We start from the raw sequence: 19373 nt of genomic DNA on the forward strand, positions 1-19373 counted from the left end.
TCCATGTTTAGAGTTTAACCTCAAAAGTTAACTTGTTGTTTTTTTTTTTTTTAAAAAAAAATGTGAATTACTGTAACATAATCTATTTTTGGATTCGTGTGTTTTCCAGGTGGACATAGTTTATAAACAATGTGAATAAAATATTTAACATGTTCAAATGTCTGTGTATTGTTCAATTCGGCAGCCTGAGGACCTTTGATGGCTCATTTTAGAAGCTCCCTCCAAAATCTAAGAAATAAGAATTCCAACTGCTACCAAATAGGGCTAATGGGACCAACACAGACTTTTTCTTTTGTAGAGTTATATTATTTAATGTGTATGAGTGTCTTGGCTGCAAGTAGATGGACCGAATGCATGCCCGGTGCCCATAGGGGTCAGATTCCCTGGAACTGGTATGGATCGTACCTTGTAGGTCTCTCCCATAGGTTGATGTCACTATGCAGGGAGGCAGGTATGATAGAACGAGGCCTCTCATTGGACAAGAAGGAAGGATGGGCGGGAGAAAAGTTTTAGAAAGAGGAGAAGGAGCCTGAGCTGGGAGACCATGGCGGCAGATACTAAGATTCTTCTCGGGGGTGGGGGATTTAGCTCAGGGGTAGAGCGCTTGCCTAGGAAGCGCAAGGCCCGGGGTTCGGTCCCCAGCCCCGGAAAAAAAAAAAAAAAAAAAGACCAAAAAAAAAAAAAAAGATTCTTCTCTGTGCATAGATACAGATTATTATGAACATTTTTAAGGGATGGGTGTGTACAGGATTTTGTGCTGTCTAGATGGGCAAATTATATCCTATCAATTGGATCAGAGGTTGTTGCGTGGTGTGTTCTTTCATGTGGTGACTTAATTGAGTTCAAGAGAAGGTGCGGTGGCGGGACACACCAAGCCCGCCACGGAACAGGGATGTGCATGCCTGGTGTGGTAACAACCCCCAAGAGAACTGTGGGTGAAAGAAAAGCAGCGTGGTGAGGGGCCACGCTGGAACGGCCCGTGGACCACCCGGGGCAGGGTACCTGGGGGGCAGCATAGAGCCGCTGAGATACATTAGTGCTAGTTCCTATGGCCCCATGGAGCAGAACTAGTGAGAGAGCGACTTCCCGGTACGCCACCACTGAACGGATCGCTCTGCTTTTCTTTTTTACCACAACACTCTCCAACCCCAATAAATTCATTTTTGTTTTAAGTTCATGGTGTTTGTGTTGTACTTCGCTTCTTTTAAGGTTGTATATTATTTCTTGGTGGGAATTGTCTTATTTAGAAATTAGACACACACACACACACACACACACACACAACCAACAACAACAACAACGAAAACTTCTTTCAGTAAAACCAAACAGATCTGAACCACAGACTTTCAGTCCTTTTTGGGATAAATTTCTTGAAACGGAGCTGAAGCTGCACCTGGGACAGGCACTTGGTCTCCTCTTCCCACCTCTTAGCTGTGATGAGGTCAGCTGTTGTTCACGTTGGTTTTGGCTTTTGATTTTCCCAACATTTTACATTTGGAGCCTGTGCTCTGGAGCCAAGTACCATGTTAATGGCCTGAAACAAAGCCCCAAGTCAACTGAAAGAAGGGATTATCCGAGGGGTACATGCTAACTGAGAGCTTCCAGACTTTGTCCAACTCATGGCAGAGCCAAGAAGAGGATGAGGGTGAGGCCTGAGGTGGACAGAACAGGCCACAGTGAGCTGTACCACATGGCTAAGAGACGCTTCTCCGCTAACACAAGGCAGCTCACCAAACAACCTAGAGACCGAAATAACCCCTTAGCTGCCCATAAAACTTTAAGTTTACAAAACCATCAGAGCAACTACGCTGTCCGTTCTCAGGCTGCCCATGACAACCTGTCAAAGTCAGAGGCTTAAGACAAAAGCAGTGCACAGTGAGTCCTGACAAGGCTGGAGACCAGAAGTCAAGGCACCCCCACAGCCACACTGAATCCATAGGCTCTAGGAACAGAGCCACTGTAAAAGTAGCTTTTATTTGTATGATTAATTACACTTAATGTAACTGTCATCTCGGAGGCTTTCCGCTGCATAAGCTCACCCAGTCTGGTTCTTTCTGAACTCTGGCTGGCTGATTCAATTCAGCTGTTCTGGCCCAAACTCCTCACCAAGCTGACTGATTCAATCTGGCTTCTCTCAGTTTCTCACCTAATTGTTCTACTTGGCCTCAAACTAACTCTGGCAATTTGTTCTAATCTTTTGGCTCCTTCTTATTCTCTGGCTTCAATTGCCTCTGCTGACCTGCACTGAGCTTCATGAACTCATGAATGAACTCAACCGCACTGCATTGCACTCAGGGCACTGACTCCCAACTGACTGAACTCAAATGACTGACTCCCAGCTCCTTAGCTCTGAACTGCACTGAACCGACTGACTTGAACTCAGAGATCCACATGCCTCTGTCTCCTAAGTGCTGGGATGAAAGGCATGTACACCTGGACCTAAGCTTTTCTTTACCTGCAACTTGTCTATCCCAGGCTGGCCTTGAACTCAGAGATCTGCTTACTTTTGTCTCCTGGGATTAAAGGTGTCTCTGTATTCCAGCCAGAGTAGCCATGTTGCTGGATTAAATTTCTCTACAAGTCACCATCATTTCTGTAGCTCCCGGTGACTACCTTGGCTCGAGGCTACAGAGGTCTAGGCCCGGCTTTTTGCAGACACTGCTTCTTCTCTCCTCTCTGCACTGTCACCTGGAGTGCCTGCCTGGATTATCAGGGGGTTCCCACCTTGCAATCCATAACCTAAAGATGTCTGCAAAAACTCTTTGCCAAGGCTGGAGAGATGGCTCAGCGGTTGGGAGCACTGACTGTTCTTTCAGAAGCCCTGAGTTCAATTCCCAGCAACCACATGATGGCGCACAACCATCTGTAATGGGATCAGATGCCCTCTTCTGGTGTGCCAAAAGACAGCTACAGTGTATATGTATACACACACACACACACACACACACACACACACACACACACACACTAAATGAATAAATACTGGGAAAAAAACCCTCTTTGCCAAATAAGGGCACATTCAGTTTCCAGGATGTACGTTTGGGAGTTCCAGCATTCAGCCCACCACACTCTTGGAAGCAGGTGTCCTATGTAAAGATGTAGCCCAGGTTAGACTTCATCAAAGGACAGAAAATGAGATTATATCGTCTAAGGCACTATTCTATGTAAACAATGCCAACAAGAAATAAGAAAAGATCAAAATACCAGACAATACCAAATTTGCTTAAACAGTAGAATGAGAGAAAACACACTTCCACATACCTGCAGTATGGCTTCCCAGCAAGCCTTTAGAGTGCTGATATGTGGTGCCTTACGTTTGTTTAAAATTCATTGTAACTTTTAAAATCCGTTCATGTTAACCCTTCCCATCCTTCAAAGCTCAGAGGCTTTTCACCTTTTGTCTCTCTGAGCCTGTGATCCTTTCATGACCTGAGAAGCCAAGAAAGAGCCAAACTGTAAAACTTATTTCTAGACCAGAGCAGTGGCGTCTGTGGATAAAGGCACTTGCCACAAGCCTGAAAAGCCGAGGCCAATCACTGGGTCCCCTGCAGCAGAAAGAGGACCAATTGTCCTCTGATCTCGACATGTGTACCACAGCACACATACATGCACAAGTATGCATGCACACTTGTACATAGGAGCACATGGGTACACCCACACTCAAAAAAATAAATAAAAACAAGCAAAAGAAAGTAAAACCTGCCTCAGAATGGAAGGGAAGGCGGGTGTGACGAGGGGACAGACAGTGAGAAGGCTCAGTCAAGGGATGGAAGGTCCCAGGGGTGTAGAATGGGAGCAGGGAGAGTCCTCTGGTGGAGTGCTAGTCAGCTCATTAACTCAGATCCTCTCCACAGCAAATCTCCTCATTCTACACCTCTGCCTCACCAGAGAACCACCAGTGGGCATGACGTGAAGGTGGGAGAGGCGCTCCTGCAACCCAGATTACATTCCTGATTCTACCAGCACTATGGGTCTCAGCAGAGTAGAGACACGTGACATAGCCATACTAACCAGACTGTCCCCAGGTGACACCAGCCTGGATCCGACCAACCAGGCCCGGGGCCAACACACCACGACTGTTGTTTGAAGCCACTGGACAGCACAGTGACCACGACGGTGTGTGGCCACCGAGGTATAGTGTCCCTCTCTACATCCTCCTTAGGTATTCAGCTGTGCAGCTCTTAGGGCGTAACCTCAGCACGCCATAATGAGACAGGAAACAAAACCTAATGAGGGAAGTGAACCTCATCAGTGTCTCTATCTTTGAAAGTCACAAGATGTTGTTGCAAAAATATAAAAAATAAAAAAGTATAGTTGTCTTTTACCCTGCTAGGTTCAGCACCACAGTGCCCCAAGATATCTGCTAGATGTCTTGGCGGAAACACATCCCAACTCCTCGGCAGTGGCCCAGTGTCTCCAACTACCTCACACTTTCCTACACTCAAACAGTCACATAAAAGAACACACAGCACAATAACCTTTGGCCCAATTGATAAGATATAATTGCCCACCTAAACATACAAAGCCCAGTACCATCCATCCCTTGAGAACAATATCAACCTGTAAATACACAGAGCAGAATCTTAACATCACCTGCCATATTGTCCTGCCATGGCTTCTCTCCCTGACCCTCCTCCTCTTCTTGCTCTCTGTTCCAGTCCTCCTCTTCCTTCAAACTTTTCTCCCGCCCATCCTTCCTTCTCGTCCAATGACAGGCCTCCTTCTATCTTGTACCTGCCTCACCTGTGACATCATCCCACAACAAGACGTTTCCACAGAAAAAACAGAAGATACTTCAAAGTATTAGGCCAGCAGTTCTCAACCTGTGGGTCGTAACCATTGGAAAGCACGTATTCCTGATTGTCTTAGGAACTCCCAACCATAAATTTATTTTTGTTGCTACTTCCTAAGTGTAATTTTGCTACTGAGCGGTATCTCTGTTCCTAAGACTATCAAAAATGCGTATTGTCTGATGGTCATGACCCACACGTTGAGAACCACTGTGTTAGACAGAGAGAACATGCTGTAACGCACGGTTGTTAACTGCCAGCTTATGTTAGAAAATAAACTATAATAAGGCAGAAGAGTAGCTCCTAACTCCCTGACATTATACATATTTCTCCTTCCTACCAGCACACAGTGTTCATTTTTTTTAGAGCTTATCTTACAAACTTACTGTAGAGAACTATATATAGTAAGCTCCTGCTCCAATAGGGCTCAGCATTGGGTGTAAACAGGTAGACCTGCTTTCTGTGTCTACAGGCAGACCAGTCTCACGTCTGCTCAGATACAGGGGGAAGTGGCGGTAAAGGACAGTTTGTTTCTGACAGCCAGGGACCTCAGAGTCCTCTGAAGCTACAGGCATTGTGAGCCGTACAACGCAGGCACTGGGTATCGACCTCAGGTCCTCTGGAAGAGCAGTGCAAGTTGTTAAGGTGTGAGCTCTTGCTCCAGTCCCTTGGAGGTTTCAGACTCCCGAAAAGCAAGCAAGGATATAGGAACTTTCAATTCAGGACACCGACTCGGTGCGCCAGAAGGTCATCCCAAGACGAGCACCACGGACAGACAGCACGGAGTCCTCTGGCTGCTGGCACTTTCACTGTTACAGCAGACAAAACTTGTGTTTCACATTATACAGAGTTGAAAGAAATCAAACACCATCCTTCCATGAAGATCATTTTATTGTAAAAATGTAAGCAAATACAAATCACCCTATGTGAAATCACTGTGTATCAGCATAAACATAATTTCAGGGGGAAAAGGAATCTGATCAACTACACAGGAATAAACATTAAGTTTCAACAGTGCTAAAGTTATTTTTGGAAGACATGATCCAAGTATGGTTTTTCTTATAAGGACCTTAGAAAAATAAAAAAAATTCTGGGTGGGCCATCTTTATAATCCCTTCATTCGTGTGTGTGTGTGTGTGTGTGGGTGTGTGTGTGCATGTGTGTGTTGTGTGTTCTGTGTGTGTAGTGTATGTGTGTGTTGTGTATGTGTGTTTTGGTGTGTGTGTGTGTGTGTGTGTGTGAGTGTGTGTGTGTGTTGTATATATACCAGGCTGTGAGGTAACATAAGACTATAGTAAAATCACCAAGATTTTATCATATATCATATCTAATCAAATCATGTTTCTGGCTAGAAAAATTTCTTGTAATCATATTAAATGAATAATCCAAACAGAAGTCCTAAGCAGACCCATGTTTCTGTTAAGTGATTGCTAAGCCCTAATCTTTAATTTCCCCCTCGGGAAACGTCATCAAAAGCATGGCTATCATTCACTCTAGAAGCTTGGATTATCGTTTTAAAGACGTCAGCTTGAGTCTGCGCTTCAGCAGGGGAGACTCCATCCAGCGGTGATTACTGGTGAGGCTTGTGCCCTGCCTCATGAGGGATCTCCTCAGTGCAGGCTGAGGAGGCTGAGCACCCGCGCTTTACAGGTTAGCTTTTCCCTTGGCAGCCATGTGAGAGCCGGCCTGTACGTAGGTGTGAATTGCATTCTGTGTCAAAGAAAGAGAACACGAGACCAGCAAGTTAGGCACTTGGGATTTCTCTTAACAACTCAGAAGTCAGTTCACCGTGAACGATTTCATATTGTGTGGGGCTAAAATGAAGCGTATGTGTTGTGCAAGTTCCTTAGGGCTCAAAGAAAAGACCTCACAACAGCTGAACTGAGGCAGTAATGGCAGTGGAAACCCAGCTATATCTGACGCGCCCAGCATGGGCTCCTCTACCAGCCACACCACTCAGGGCTCACCTTAGGCTTCTGGGAGTTGTACTGGTCCAGAAGAGCCTGGACGCGGGCCCCGTAGTCAGGGTGGACGTCAGTGAAATTCTTGACCTGGAGTCAAAGGAAGATACACATTAGCATCTCCTCACCCCTACATGGACTGCCAGTGTCTTGTGCTTGGCTGGGGAGGGGAGGAAGGACATTTCAACAGGTCATTTCGGGTTCTGGGAAAGACCTGGGGGTCCCGTATAAATTCTTCAGTCTATGGGCTGAGCTGCCTCAGAGAAGCCACTTCACCTATCTGCGCGTCCATGTCCCCCTCTCTAAATGAACAAGACAATTACACTTATGTGGTCTCATGGAAACACATCTGGTCTTCATCCTCCATCCCTGAAGCCCATGGAATTTACTGCCGTCCATGTGCCACTGAGATGGTTCATGGGAAACCTGGTGAGCTGCAGGACAGAGCTGGGACCAGATGCAACGAGCACAGGATTCGAGGGTGGGACGTCCAATTCCACCCTGAGCCTACAGATGGTGTCCAGTCACGTCATAGCTGATGACCTGACCAGCCATGCCTAGGTAGGGAGACTTCCATGAAAGCCCTCGTATGACCTGGCTCTCAGAGCCTCCCCGTAGGTGTCGAGAGGCTGGTATGGCTGAGAGACATGAGAACTGGTCGCCCTTCCCTCCCACATCAAGCTCGTGCGTCTCATCCATTGGTGAGTTCTGAGATGGATGCCCTTTTGATGAGCAGATAATACTGGAGAAGGGGGTCCTGTGAGCCATCTTAGCAAATAACAAACTTGGCAGAGGATCCTGTGCACCCTGACAGCAGTCGGAACCTGCACGTGCCAGCTATCTCGCTTGAATCTAAAGTGGAAGGGGTTCTTACAGGGTTCACCCCTAAATCTGGTGATGAAGCAAGTTCCAGGGACTCTTGTCACAGCTGAGCTGAACTGTAAGAAACTAAATACCACCAAAGGTTCAGGAACTCTTATTGAGGTAGAAAGCAAACGACCAGCGTCTTATGGCGAAGACACACCTGAGTACAACACCTGTACCAGCTGCCAGGAAACAGCTGGCCCCACGGTGGATACCTAAGCAGTCAGTAACCTGTGGGAAAGGACAGACTTGGCACTGCCTCCATTGATATGATGCACAACACTGTCATATGCCAGGCAACTCCATGAAGGATCCACAGCCACTGGGTGAGCCCCAGCAGACAGGGAAAAGGAGGCGGGGCACCGGGAACAAACAGCCTTTAGAGTTTCGGCATATGGGAGGAGTCTGCCAAGGATGCATTGCCTGCTCTCCTCAGGACCGAGAGATAAAACCTCTGCCCATCCCCCAGAGCAGCCACCAGGCTCTTTGCTGGTTCGTGATCTGGGCTCTGTAACATTCCAGGTAGTGGTCCTATGATCAGAGTAGCAGCAACTAACACATGGGGACGGAAAGGGTACTCAGTTCATAATGAATGTTCTTCTGGGACAAACCAAAAATCTAGAAGCCAGAGAGAGGGCTTCCGGTAGCTCAATGAGACACATCCCAGCACCTTGACTCAGCCTGCTTTGGGGGATAGCTGGGTACTCACTCTAGAAAAGAGGCAAATTTCTATCTGTCTGAAGAGTCGTCACAGACTCATGGTGATGAACCTTGGCACAGGCTTCAAACCCGGCATCCTCTGAAAGCTTAAGGGACACGAGAGCAGAGGCACTGCTGACCACCACACACAGAACGGACTACGGCTGAATTGAACAGCACACCCAAGAATTCACTCTAAACTCAGCTGAATTTCTACACACTGGAAAACCAGATAAAAATGAGGGTGTGTGTCAACCAGACAAAACACCGAGACAAGCTAATCGGACTTTGACTGAGAACTGCTACTCTGTCTAAAGCATCATCTCAGCTCAGGTAACCAAGAAACCGCTTTTTGACGCTAGGGTTCTCCCACACGGCTGCACTGCCTCTACGAGCCAGCAGGTGTCACCCTTCGCTAGCAAAGCCAGACTCACCGCTTTCCTCTGAATGAAAAGCTGAGCATCTTTCAGGTGGTTGGCAATGTTCTCACACAGGCGTTTCCTCTCCTCCTCATTCAACACCTTCGTATAGAATGTCCGCACCTGCTCAGCAACAAGAGGGCAAAAGACAAAACCACCATCTTACCATGAATAAAACGCACCCAAGAGTCTACATTTGAAATGCACAATTAAAATCACCAAAAAATTATAATGAAAACTGCCATTTGTGTTGAATTAATTTATTTTGAATTCTTTTGTTGGTAATAGCTTATAACCGGTTTTCTTCTCTGTGTATCCGTGCAAGTATGTATGTGTGTACGCGTGTGTGTGTGTGTGTGTGTGTGTGTGTGTGTGTGTGTGTGTCCAATTTTCTCAGGACTGGTTGCTCCCTTCCAAGGGGTGTGCTCAGTCTGGTGGGCAGTATTTCCAACATGGCGCACTTTCCTGGTCCTCGGCGCTATGTTGAGACCAGATGTAACTTTCTGCAACCCACAAAACCTACAACTTGAACTTTAACTCCTGGGAGGCATAACCCCTTCACGGGGGAAATACTGGTCAGACTCCCACAGGGCACACACTTCCCGTATACCTCTACTTGCTACTGTGACTCGCCCTTCACTGCTGGGACGGAAAGGTAGCCTGTTCAGCTGAGTGCAGTACCTTTCCAGAGTATCTGATATAGTCTGTCTATGGAGGGAGGGAGAGGGGGGTGCAGTGATATAGTCTGTCTATGGAGGGAGGGAGGGAGGCAGGCAGGGATGGAGGGAGAGCTGGAGGGGGAGGAGGTAGGCAGCCCTCTATGATCTTTTTATATTTATTTATTTACTTAGCATGCACAAGCATGTGCACACATATGCATGCCATGGCACATGTGTAGATGTTAAAGGACAACTTGTGGTATCAGCTCTTTCTTCTATGTGGATTCCAGGGATCAAACTCCGTTCGTTAGGCTTGGCTGCAAGCGCCTTTAACCACTGAGCCGTCTCGTTGCCCTAAAAGGGGTTTCTGGAAGCATTTCCAGTGGTCACTGCAGCCAGCTTCTCACAGGCACTGACTGTCAATGGTTCAGGGATTCTGTTAGCAGGCTACCTGCGCATACACAACTCTTTCCCTCCAGCTTTTCTGAGCTTTGCCACGAGCCCTTGCTTCGTTCTCTTTTATGTGTATGAATGTTTCCCCTGCCTGTATTAGAATATACACCACATGCTTGCCTGTGCCCGGGAGGTCAGACAAGGGTGTCACAGCCCGTGAAACTCAAGTTTTAGATGGTTGTGAGCCACATATGGATGTTGGGAATTGAACCCTGGTCTTCTGCAAGAATAAGAAGCCACTATTATATATATTAACCACTGAGCCATCTCTCCAGTCCCTCTTCAAAGCTTTTAATCCGTCTTTCCAATGTTCTTCACGAGAGGATAGGCCTGATATGAGCCAGAGGCCACATGACTCATTTTTAGGGAACTGAACATGAAGCTCCCTCCTTAGGTATCGGTTATAGGACTTTTATTATTGCAACACTGTGCTTTGAACCCATGATACCAGTGTCATGGCTAGTTATAAACATGGTCCTACATAATGATAAAACCTCTCACTAAAATGAGGAAGGCCATAATAAAGCTCACCCAGCAAACCTTCATGTACAAACGATAGTCTCATTCCTAAAGGAGTTGTATAGGCTTGCCTTGTACCTACCATGACCTCATACAAGCAAACCCTTGATTGCCCAGGCTATACTGCAATACATTTGATGTCCCCACACCTCTAAAAATAAAACCTTACTATAAAAGGCTTACCTAAATGGGCTTTCTGTACCACAATAAAATAGCACACGCACACACACACACACACACACACACACTCGCACACCTTTCAAACAAAAACATCTTCACAGTGAATCCATTTATGTATTTATAAACATTTCACTTGGAATCTACATTTTTAAACTGAGAAAATAAAAATATTTTATAAAAATAAAAATTTAAATATAGATTTTACAGAACACTTCCACTCAGGACTCCAGAGCAACTACCTTCTCTTTCTTTGGCTGGGTGTGGTGGAAGATACACTGAGCACATCCAAGCCCACACACAGCCTCCCACAGCATCCACTGGAAAAGCCCTCCGGGCAGATAACTGGAAACAGGTGAGCACCTGACCCAGGGCAGCTAGCAGCAGGGTGATCCGGGGCCAGTGAATGAATCTGGGGTAAAAACAGCCATCAGATTCTCTCTCAACTATGACAAAAATAGAGTGAAAGGTGCTCAAAAAGAGAAAAGCTGAGAAGAAAAACATCAGAAAAAGAGAGTGGGTCGGCCAGCCATGGGCGTGGCCAAGAAGCAGCAGAAGTTGGGGGCGGGGGTCGGGAGCTGTAGTGGAAACAAGCAACCAGTAGTGGAAAGCAGACGGGAACACCTGCAGAACAGCAGAGCCAGCTGCCCAGGAGCCCTGAGTGGAACCCCACACCCTCTCGCTGCCAGCTCTGTTCTGCGTTTTCCAGGATTGGGATTCAAACCCAAGGCAGGCAAAGAACTGTTTTCCCGGCCCTCAGAGGCTGTCTTGGGTGACCGGGTCCCTGGGAAATGGGCTCCTCTGTCGGGATGTTTATGTCTCATTTGCCCAGTTCTTAGAGTCCCAGGAGATCATTTTCCCCAGCATCACCAACTTCACCATTTCAATAAAGCTGGGGGACCAAGGATGAGTCCCCATGTCTGAAATGGACAGAGAAGCATGACAGCTCTGTGGCTCCAGCCAACGGACACTGATCCGCTGGTAGCGCTAAGTCTTCTTTGGATTCAATTCAAGATGCACTAGACAGAAAGTCAGACGTGAGGACATAAGCCTTCAGTCCCAGCACTTGGGAGAGAGACGTAAGGAGGGTGGTATGTATGAGTTCTAGGCCAGCCTGGTCTATATAGTAGCCGAGCTATATAATGAGACTGATGGACTCTGTAATGAGGTCTGACGGGAAAACCAGCCAAGTGCCCACCGAGGAGCCGATAAAGCCGTTACCTGAGTGACGTTGTCTTCATTAGCACTGTTGAAGCGCTTCACATCTGCAGAGCACTGGCTGTGGTGCTCCAGGGCCGAGCCCTGCTGCTCTGGTGCGCTGAAGCTGTTGGGGTAGTAGTTGGGAGCACCACCTTTAAAAGGAAGCAGAGACATTCTTAGGGAACCGACCAATGCACACGAGTCATCAGTGTGGGAAGGAGCAGGCCCCGCGGTAATGGAACACACACACATCAGGTACAGAAGTGACACACCCCAGGCTGGGAAATGGCTCCTCTCTTCCCAGGCCTAACTGCAGGCTCTGTCTACATGCGCACGTGGGCTGCCTCACTCTCAGCCTGAGTGCAAGGGTCTCAAATCCGAGTCAGCACTTCAAAGGTCCCTGTCTACAACACCTGCTGGTGCTTACTGGAAGGTTCTTCAGAGATTTGACGGGGTTGCCACTGGATCAGGCCCGGAGACAATGTAGTTTCATTTGGATGCAGGCTCCATCTAAACATTGACTCAATTGTGAAGAGCAGCCTAGTTCTGTCCCCTCATTTGCAGACCTAATCTGAAGCTCTGAGAGTTCACGGCTGCTGCATTGGGGTGGGGGTGGGGGTCGAGGGGAGAAGAAGCTGCAGCATTTCTGTCGGTTTCCATGAGAAAACGTGACAAAACTCTTCTTCACATGCCTGAAGATTCTGGAACATCTCTACTTAGCTGTTTCTAATGCTCCCCCCAATTCTATCTTTACCTTCCCCACTTAGAAAAGAAAAAAAAATCTGTATTTGTAATATGATAGTTTTCATTTATCTCGATTTATTGGACAAAATATTGGCAGATATAATTATATATCTTTCATGATTCTGAAATAAAAAATAAGGCTTTTCCTCATTGTGATATTTTTTATTAACTATTATTTACTCTGTGTGTGTGTGTGTGTGTGTGTGTGTGTGTGTGTGTGTGTGTGTGTGTTCGCGCGTGCACGCAGGTGTACTTATACCACAAAAAATGTGGACATCAGAGGACAACTTGTGGGAGTCAACTCTCTCCTCCACCCACCATGTGGGGCCCAGGGAATGAACTCACATCTCCGAGCTTGCAGCAGGTACCCTGAACCCTCGGGGCAACCTCACTGCCCCCTTGATGTGGTATATTTACTTTCCAGACGGACACTGCTTTGGCTGGTAGGAGCAGAAGCTTGACTCTCAGAGCTCAGGCTGCCTGTACAAACAATGCCTAGGAACATAAGAAGTGGCTAACAGGAAGCAGCCTGTGGCTGGAACACTTCATGGCTCCCTTCCGGAACAGATTATCCACTGTGGATAATTAGGAGATGCCGCCTATCACAGTGATCGAGGCGCCAGGGTGTGTGCAGAGAAAAACAGCCCCATGCCAGCCATTGTGGCAATCAGTCACTCATTTCAGTGGGTAGCCTTGGGGCAGCTGCATCACTATGGCAAGCAAAGACTTCAACAGCTAACCGCCACAAGATGGAATTCACCCTTTGAGAGGTTTTTAATTCTATTTTCAAGTACATTCTGACCTTTACCCAAAAGAGGGAGTTGTCCTGGCGGTACTGGTAACTGGAAACAATTAAGCTCTTTCATGAGAATTTCCAGAGCACAGCCCAAATGCGCTCTAAAATCAAGCAGAGGACTTCAACACTGGCCCCAGAGCAACGTTCTCACAAGCGTGCCAGTGGGATGTAAACGTGAAATAATTAACTATAAATGAAACTCAAGATAAACAAGGACATCTGTGTCATGCACAGCTGCAATAACAAAAGGACCACTGAAGAAGGGAAAAGAACGCAAGCCCAGAAGACCAGAAAGGCAGGATTCAGACACAGAGTATCTACTACTTCAGATCCATGCCTCGAGCCTTAAGGGAGCAGAAATACTAGACGTACTGGAGTTTGGCAGAAAGCATGCACACTCAGTAAATACCAGGGAGACCTGGGAGTAAGGACAGGACAGTTGAGCACAAAACAGCATATGCAAAACAATTAAATGTGGGAAAATGGCCCCTGAAAAAGCAAGGCAAGGTCGTGGCCTATGGGTTCTAGAACTGTTAAATGGATTTCTGTCCTCTATAGTCCAAGTCGCCTTTAGAGTACGCATGTTCTTTTTTATTGGAGGTGACCCTATAACAGTCCATGTTTGATTTCTGTACAGATAGCAATGGTTTCAAATAGACATCACTGGTCAAACTTCCGCAGAGATCTATTTCTACAGTTACCACTTAAACACAGGCTCCCGGCATGTGATTAAAAACTAAGATACTCATTAAACTGGAAGATTAAAAGAAACACATCAACAAATCTCTCTGCTTGGCTAACCAGAATTAAGACCTGAGGCTGTCTGTGGATTGGCTTCAGAAGGTAAGATGGGAAAGCCATGCACTTGACAAATGAACCCTAAACACTCAAATGCAGGAGAATGTCATCTTGGTAGATGACTTAGGTAGATTCGACTTGGACAAAAAACACGGAAGGAGAGACCCCCTTGATTTTCTTTCTCTCTTTCTTCCCTTTCAAATTCCAGTCAAAGCTGGCCCTCCAACTTCAGGCAAAAGCATGAATTTTGTGCTTCTGCATTTCCAAGGTCTCAGAAGGGTAAGAGTGACTTGAGGAATTGCACATCCTGTAGCTTAGGCTGGATACACTCCACAGCAGCCATTGTGCTAGGCCCTCCTCCTAGCCTTTTACTTCAGACAAACACCAAGGGCAATGTGAGGAGGGAACTCTCAAGGATGTTTTTAAAATGGACAGAAACCAGGAGAGACCATGGACGGGCAGCTCAAAACTTCCTGACTGAGGATCTGGGTGCTGTCAGTGCCTATAGAACATGTCACAGCACAGGAAGTCTCACGGTTTGAGGGCCACTGGCCTACCATCCTTGCCCACCCAGTCCCATGCTCTCTCTGCCTTTACAGGGAAGGAGTCAAATATACCCAGGCCTACCCTGGTTGTCATGCATGCACATGGGGCCATCGCGCTGGTAGTTGGCCACTCGAGCACGGTAGGGACAGTTCACAGGTATCTGCAGATAATTTGGTCCCAGGCGGTGACGGTGAGTGTCCGGGTAAGCAAAAAGGCGGCCCTACAGTAATACACAATAGACATTAAGAACAGTCACGTAAGAAATAGGAATTAAACTATGAGCATCATCCTAAAATTCAAAGCACATGAATACCGCATAACCTTGCCCAGCTCTGCTGGGCAGAGTCAAGAGTCTTCCCACTTAGAAAGTGCATCTCCCTAAAGAAGCCACCCCTAATCACCCCTGCCACCTGGCCATCACTTCACATCTGTCCTAGACAACGGTGCCTACCCGCCCCCCAGGACACAGTACTGCCTTGGTGTGATATTTCCCATTTCACCTCAACAGAATCCTGAAGTAACTCTCCATCTCCCCAGCCTCTACTCCAAGGGAAGACTTGAGCCTTTGCCCTTAAAACAGCACCATTCTCCAAAGCCGTCCGTGTGGAAACTGTTCAGAGATGCACCTCCCACACAGTGTGGTGAATTAGACACTCTGCATTCTGAGATTTACTAACAAGCATGCAAAGAAAGCTGTGGTTGGAACCACTGGCCCTCCACGGCCACAGGTAATGAGTCTGAGGCTAACCAGGATATGCAAATCACGCCTCATATTTCCCAAGGCAGGATGAGAACAATCTTGGCATTCCCTTTAGCAGGAGGCTCTGCACTGCTCTCACTAACCAATCACTGAGCTCTTCTCAGCATACGAGGTTTTACTCTGAGCAATTCTTCCACTGCCTGGATCACTGCCCTGAGTCCTAGAAAGCCTTCTTCGGTTCCTAATTACAGATGGCAAAACAAAAACAAGGGCTAAAAAATTAGAAAGGAGACTGTGAGAGGGGGAAAAGAGATCGTAGGGAGAAGGAAGAAATAGGGGGGTAATAGAATAAATGCGACATAAAAGCAGAAGGGATTTGGGGGGAGCAGTATGGAGAAGGAAGGGAAGATGGAGGGCAAAGGAAGAATATAAGGGAGGGCAGAGGGGGAAGGGTATATATGTATATGTAAACAAAGAATAATATATATACATACATATATGTGTGCGTGTATGTTAATGAAAACTCATTAATGTGTATGCTAACTTAAATTGATTTAAAATTTTAAAATTGAACTACATTTCTTAAATGAGCATTAAAAAGTAAAAACTAGGGGTTGGGGATTTAGCTCAGCGGTAGAGTGCTTGCCTAGCAAGCGCAAGGCCCTGGGTTCAGTCCCCAGATCCGAAAAAAAGAAAAAACAAACAAACAAACAAACAAAAAAAGTAAAAACTAAGCACGGAGGTAGAGAAGAGGAACACAGCAGTTATTTTGTAACAAACACTCACATCTGCATGCTTAATGCAGTCCCACCAACTCTGCCAACACTGCTGCTCACTAAGCCTTCCCCCACAATCACTCCGAATCACCTAGGTAACGTTTAGACGTCTGGTCATGCAAGTGTGACTGGACCTGAGCAGGCTGTCTCCACTCGCTCCAGAAACCGTGCCCAAGGGCATCAACAGGCAGGCTGTAACAGTCATGGGTAGCTCCTGAATGGCCCGAGGGCATCGACAGGCTATAACAGAGTCTCGGGTAGCTCCTGGATGGAGCGGCTAGCATAGTGGTTCTCAACCTTCCTAATGCTTCAGCCCTTTCACACAGTTCTTCATTTAGTGGTGATGCCCAACCATAAAATTATTCTTGTTGCTACTTCTTAACTGTAATTTTACTACTATTATGAATTGTAATGTAAATATCTGTGTTTTCCAATGGTCTTAGGTGACCCCTGTGAAAAGGCCATTGGATCCCGAGGGGGTCGCGACCCACAGGTTGAGAACCAGTGCTTTAGCACCCCACTCTGGTGTACTCCACTCTGGTTTGTTCGCTTTACAGTAAGCTGGCAACCCTAACCCTGTCAATGAGTGGAGGTGACACAGACAGGTCGAGAGATGGGTGCAGTGAGCGCTCACTCTGACAGTGACCTGCATGGAGGCCGGGCCCAAGGCTTTGCCCTTTACACCACTGTTCTACCTGACCAACAGCTCTGCCCCACTCAAGCAACCCGTCCAACTTCTTTCCAGATCCCAGCAGACAAATGACCATGTACAGGAGCAAAGAAAGGCCGCACAGCTGCATGGCCGGGCACCCAGTACAGTCTGCTTCCTGCATTACTGTCTGCCTTTCATGATGCTCTGGTTTACCGCTTTGGATTAAGTTTGAAGATTTATTAATATGACCTGGTTTAAATGTAAACAAAGATGCTGCCCATCCACACAGGAAAGCTCACTGCCCAGCTTCAGGGCTCACTCTCCTCAGGAGTAATTACAGTCTTCTTAGCTCTCTGCCCCAGTATTCCCATAAATAATCTTCCTGAGGACGCCTAGATTACAGTCCTTATCCACTCAAACAACCTTTGACCTTTGGTCACCAAATAGCTAACGGAACCCAACAGTCCTTCCCCAACTGCATGGTTCCTCACATGCACCACAGAATTAGAATATTTGGCTAAATACCAGCCCCGTGCCTGGCTTACATTTGTTTTCCCTCACTGCACAGAATATGGCTGTGGCTGCTTCACCCTGGGCTTCACAGTTTGCTTTACTGTGTGACTGACCTGATATCTGCTCAGGTGTCACTGTGGTCCCAACGAACATGGGTGAAACGGACTCTCAGGAAGACTGTGGGCCATCTTATATTTTGTATTTTTCAATCCATTGTCTCATCATCAGTATGTATTCTGTAGGCTGAGCTCTGGCCGTGGTGACTTCATGACCCGGTGTACCCTGCTATTTCCACAATCACACAGTTCAGATCCCTTGAGCCCACCCAGCAGGGAAGGCTGTGGGCAGGCTACACAGCTGCACTTCCTCTATTCCCCAGTACCAACCAAGCCGCTAACATGTCTGTCTGCTTTTAGCTTACGCTAGCTACTCCAGTTCCCTTTCTGTCCCTACCTGCAGCTCCTTCCTTTGCCACCATCACTGAGAAGAATCGCTCTCCTTGACAGCTACCAGGTTGTGCTTCTTAAAGCTGGAAAGTCTTCTATCTTCCCAGAACAGACACTTGCACGATGTCCAACATCTAAAGGCTCCTCTAACAGTGTTGGTGAACAAGTGCACGCTCCATTCCTCTCATCCAGGACAGAGTGGCTACTACAGTTTAGACATTCTCAACGCAGCACACCTCTGTGCCTGTCCTCATGCCTTCTACTGTCTGTGTCACTTGCTGAACGGAAAATCAGCCTTCAAATGCCATCTTGTCCCTAGAACTTTGTGTGACCCCGTCCCACATCCATCATAGTACTCTCTCTGCCTTATACCATGGTTGTCCAGGGTTTCACAGAACCACACCTAGCAGGGCACTACTCAACTACGGTAAGGACAACTGACTTTCAAAAACAATATCAGATGTCCCCAGTGCCACAGCAAAGAACTGCAGACACATAGAGAACCTCAGCTTGCTCTCCAAGGAGCCTGACACCTGCCAGGGATCAGAACTTATGTAAGCAGTAACCTTCAACCGCTGTGGTCTGATCTAAGGTCTGACCTTTAACCCCTGCTTAGTGTTCACAGTCTAAACACACAGAAGATTGGTTTGCACAGCAATTATTAAGCCAATTTTTTTTTCCTATTGATTCCTAGTCCAAAGTAGAATTTTCCCTCTTTGACCTCTTGGCACAGCGCCCTAGAGAGCGGTTTAAAGGGTGCTGAATGCCTACTGAGATCACATGATTAAGCCATTCCACTGCCATTAATCAAGTTGGGTTAATGAAAATCATCCACAGAGCCATTTCCAGAGATAGAAAATATCTCCGAAACATCGCTTGGAATAGGAAATGGGTATGGTATGGTGTCGATGGTTCTAATAATTCATTAATCCTCATAGGTTGAGCTAGCCATGCTATTTTTTTCTAAAATATGGAATCATTACTATTATATCTTTTTTCCAAAATCAAGTGTTCACATCTTGAAATGTTAGATACTTTATTATGGACGTGTTTTATAACTGGTGTAACTAAAGAATGACCATCTAAAGGATGTCTCCTCCAAGTGACCTCACAGGAATTAAGCACCTCAAATAAAATTCAAGTGAAAGGTCTAGTAATTCCTCATAAATGGTCATGCCAAGTTACGCACCGTGTGCACATGTATGTGTGTGCACAGTCAGACACCTGCCTCAGAACGTGTCATCTCGCTAGCTTACCTGGAGCATCTTGTCCGGGCTGGGCTCAATGCCAGGGGGCATGTTGCTTGGGTCAAAAGCCATCTGTTCAACTTCAGCAAAGTAATTAACAGGATTTCTGTTTAAGACCAGTTTGCCAACTGGTATAAGAGGGTAGTCCTTGTGAGGCCAAACCTGAAAACAATGTCACATTCATAATTACCAGATAGTCAGCCGGCGGATCTGAAAGGCCCTCGTGAAAACACCAATTTTCACATATAATCAAGCCAGTGAAAATAATTCTTAACCCAACAGAAACATGATAAGAATTTCAGGTGATTGCCTTATCATTTTGTAATAGTAAGTGGTAAATATTGACACTGGTGCAGAAACAGAGTAAATTAGCCTTTCAAAACTTGTCCCCTGCTAATAACACAGGAAGGCTCT

General features: G+C 46.6%; 1 protein-coding gene across 1 annotated transcript in view; it reads right to left on the reverse strand.

The window, feature by feature from the left end:
- Window positions 1–5663: 5663 nt before the first annotated feature.
- The window catches only part of Cat (catalase), a 31144-nt gene continuing 17434 nt past the window's right edge, over window positions 5664–19373 (reverse strand). Inside the window, exons 8-13 of the mRNA XM_032903812.1 lie at window positions 18969–19121; window positions 14707–14845; window positions 11763–11893; window positions 8749–8856; window positions 6758–6841; window positions 5664–6500 (exon numbers count right to left, since the gene is read on the reverse strand). Coding sequence (XP_032759703.1) covers window positions 6435–6500; window positions 6758–6841; window positions 8749–8856; window positions 11763–11893; window positions 14707–14845; window positions 18969–19121 — 681 coding nt within the window. The 3' untranslated portion in view covers window positions 5664–6434. The remainder of the gene's footprint in view (window positions 6501–6757; window positions 6842–8748; window positions 8857–11762; window positions 11894–14706; window positions 14846–18968; window positions 19122–19373) is intronic.

This window comes from Rattus rattus, chromosome 5 (assembly GCF_011064425.1).
Source record: "Rattus rattus isolate New Zealand chromosome 5, Rrattus_CSIRO_v1, whole genome shotgun sequence".
NCBI classification, from domain to species: Eukaryota; Metazoa; Chordata; class Mammalia; order Rodentia; family Muridae; genus Rattus; species Rattus rattus.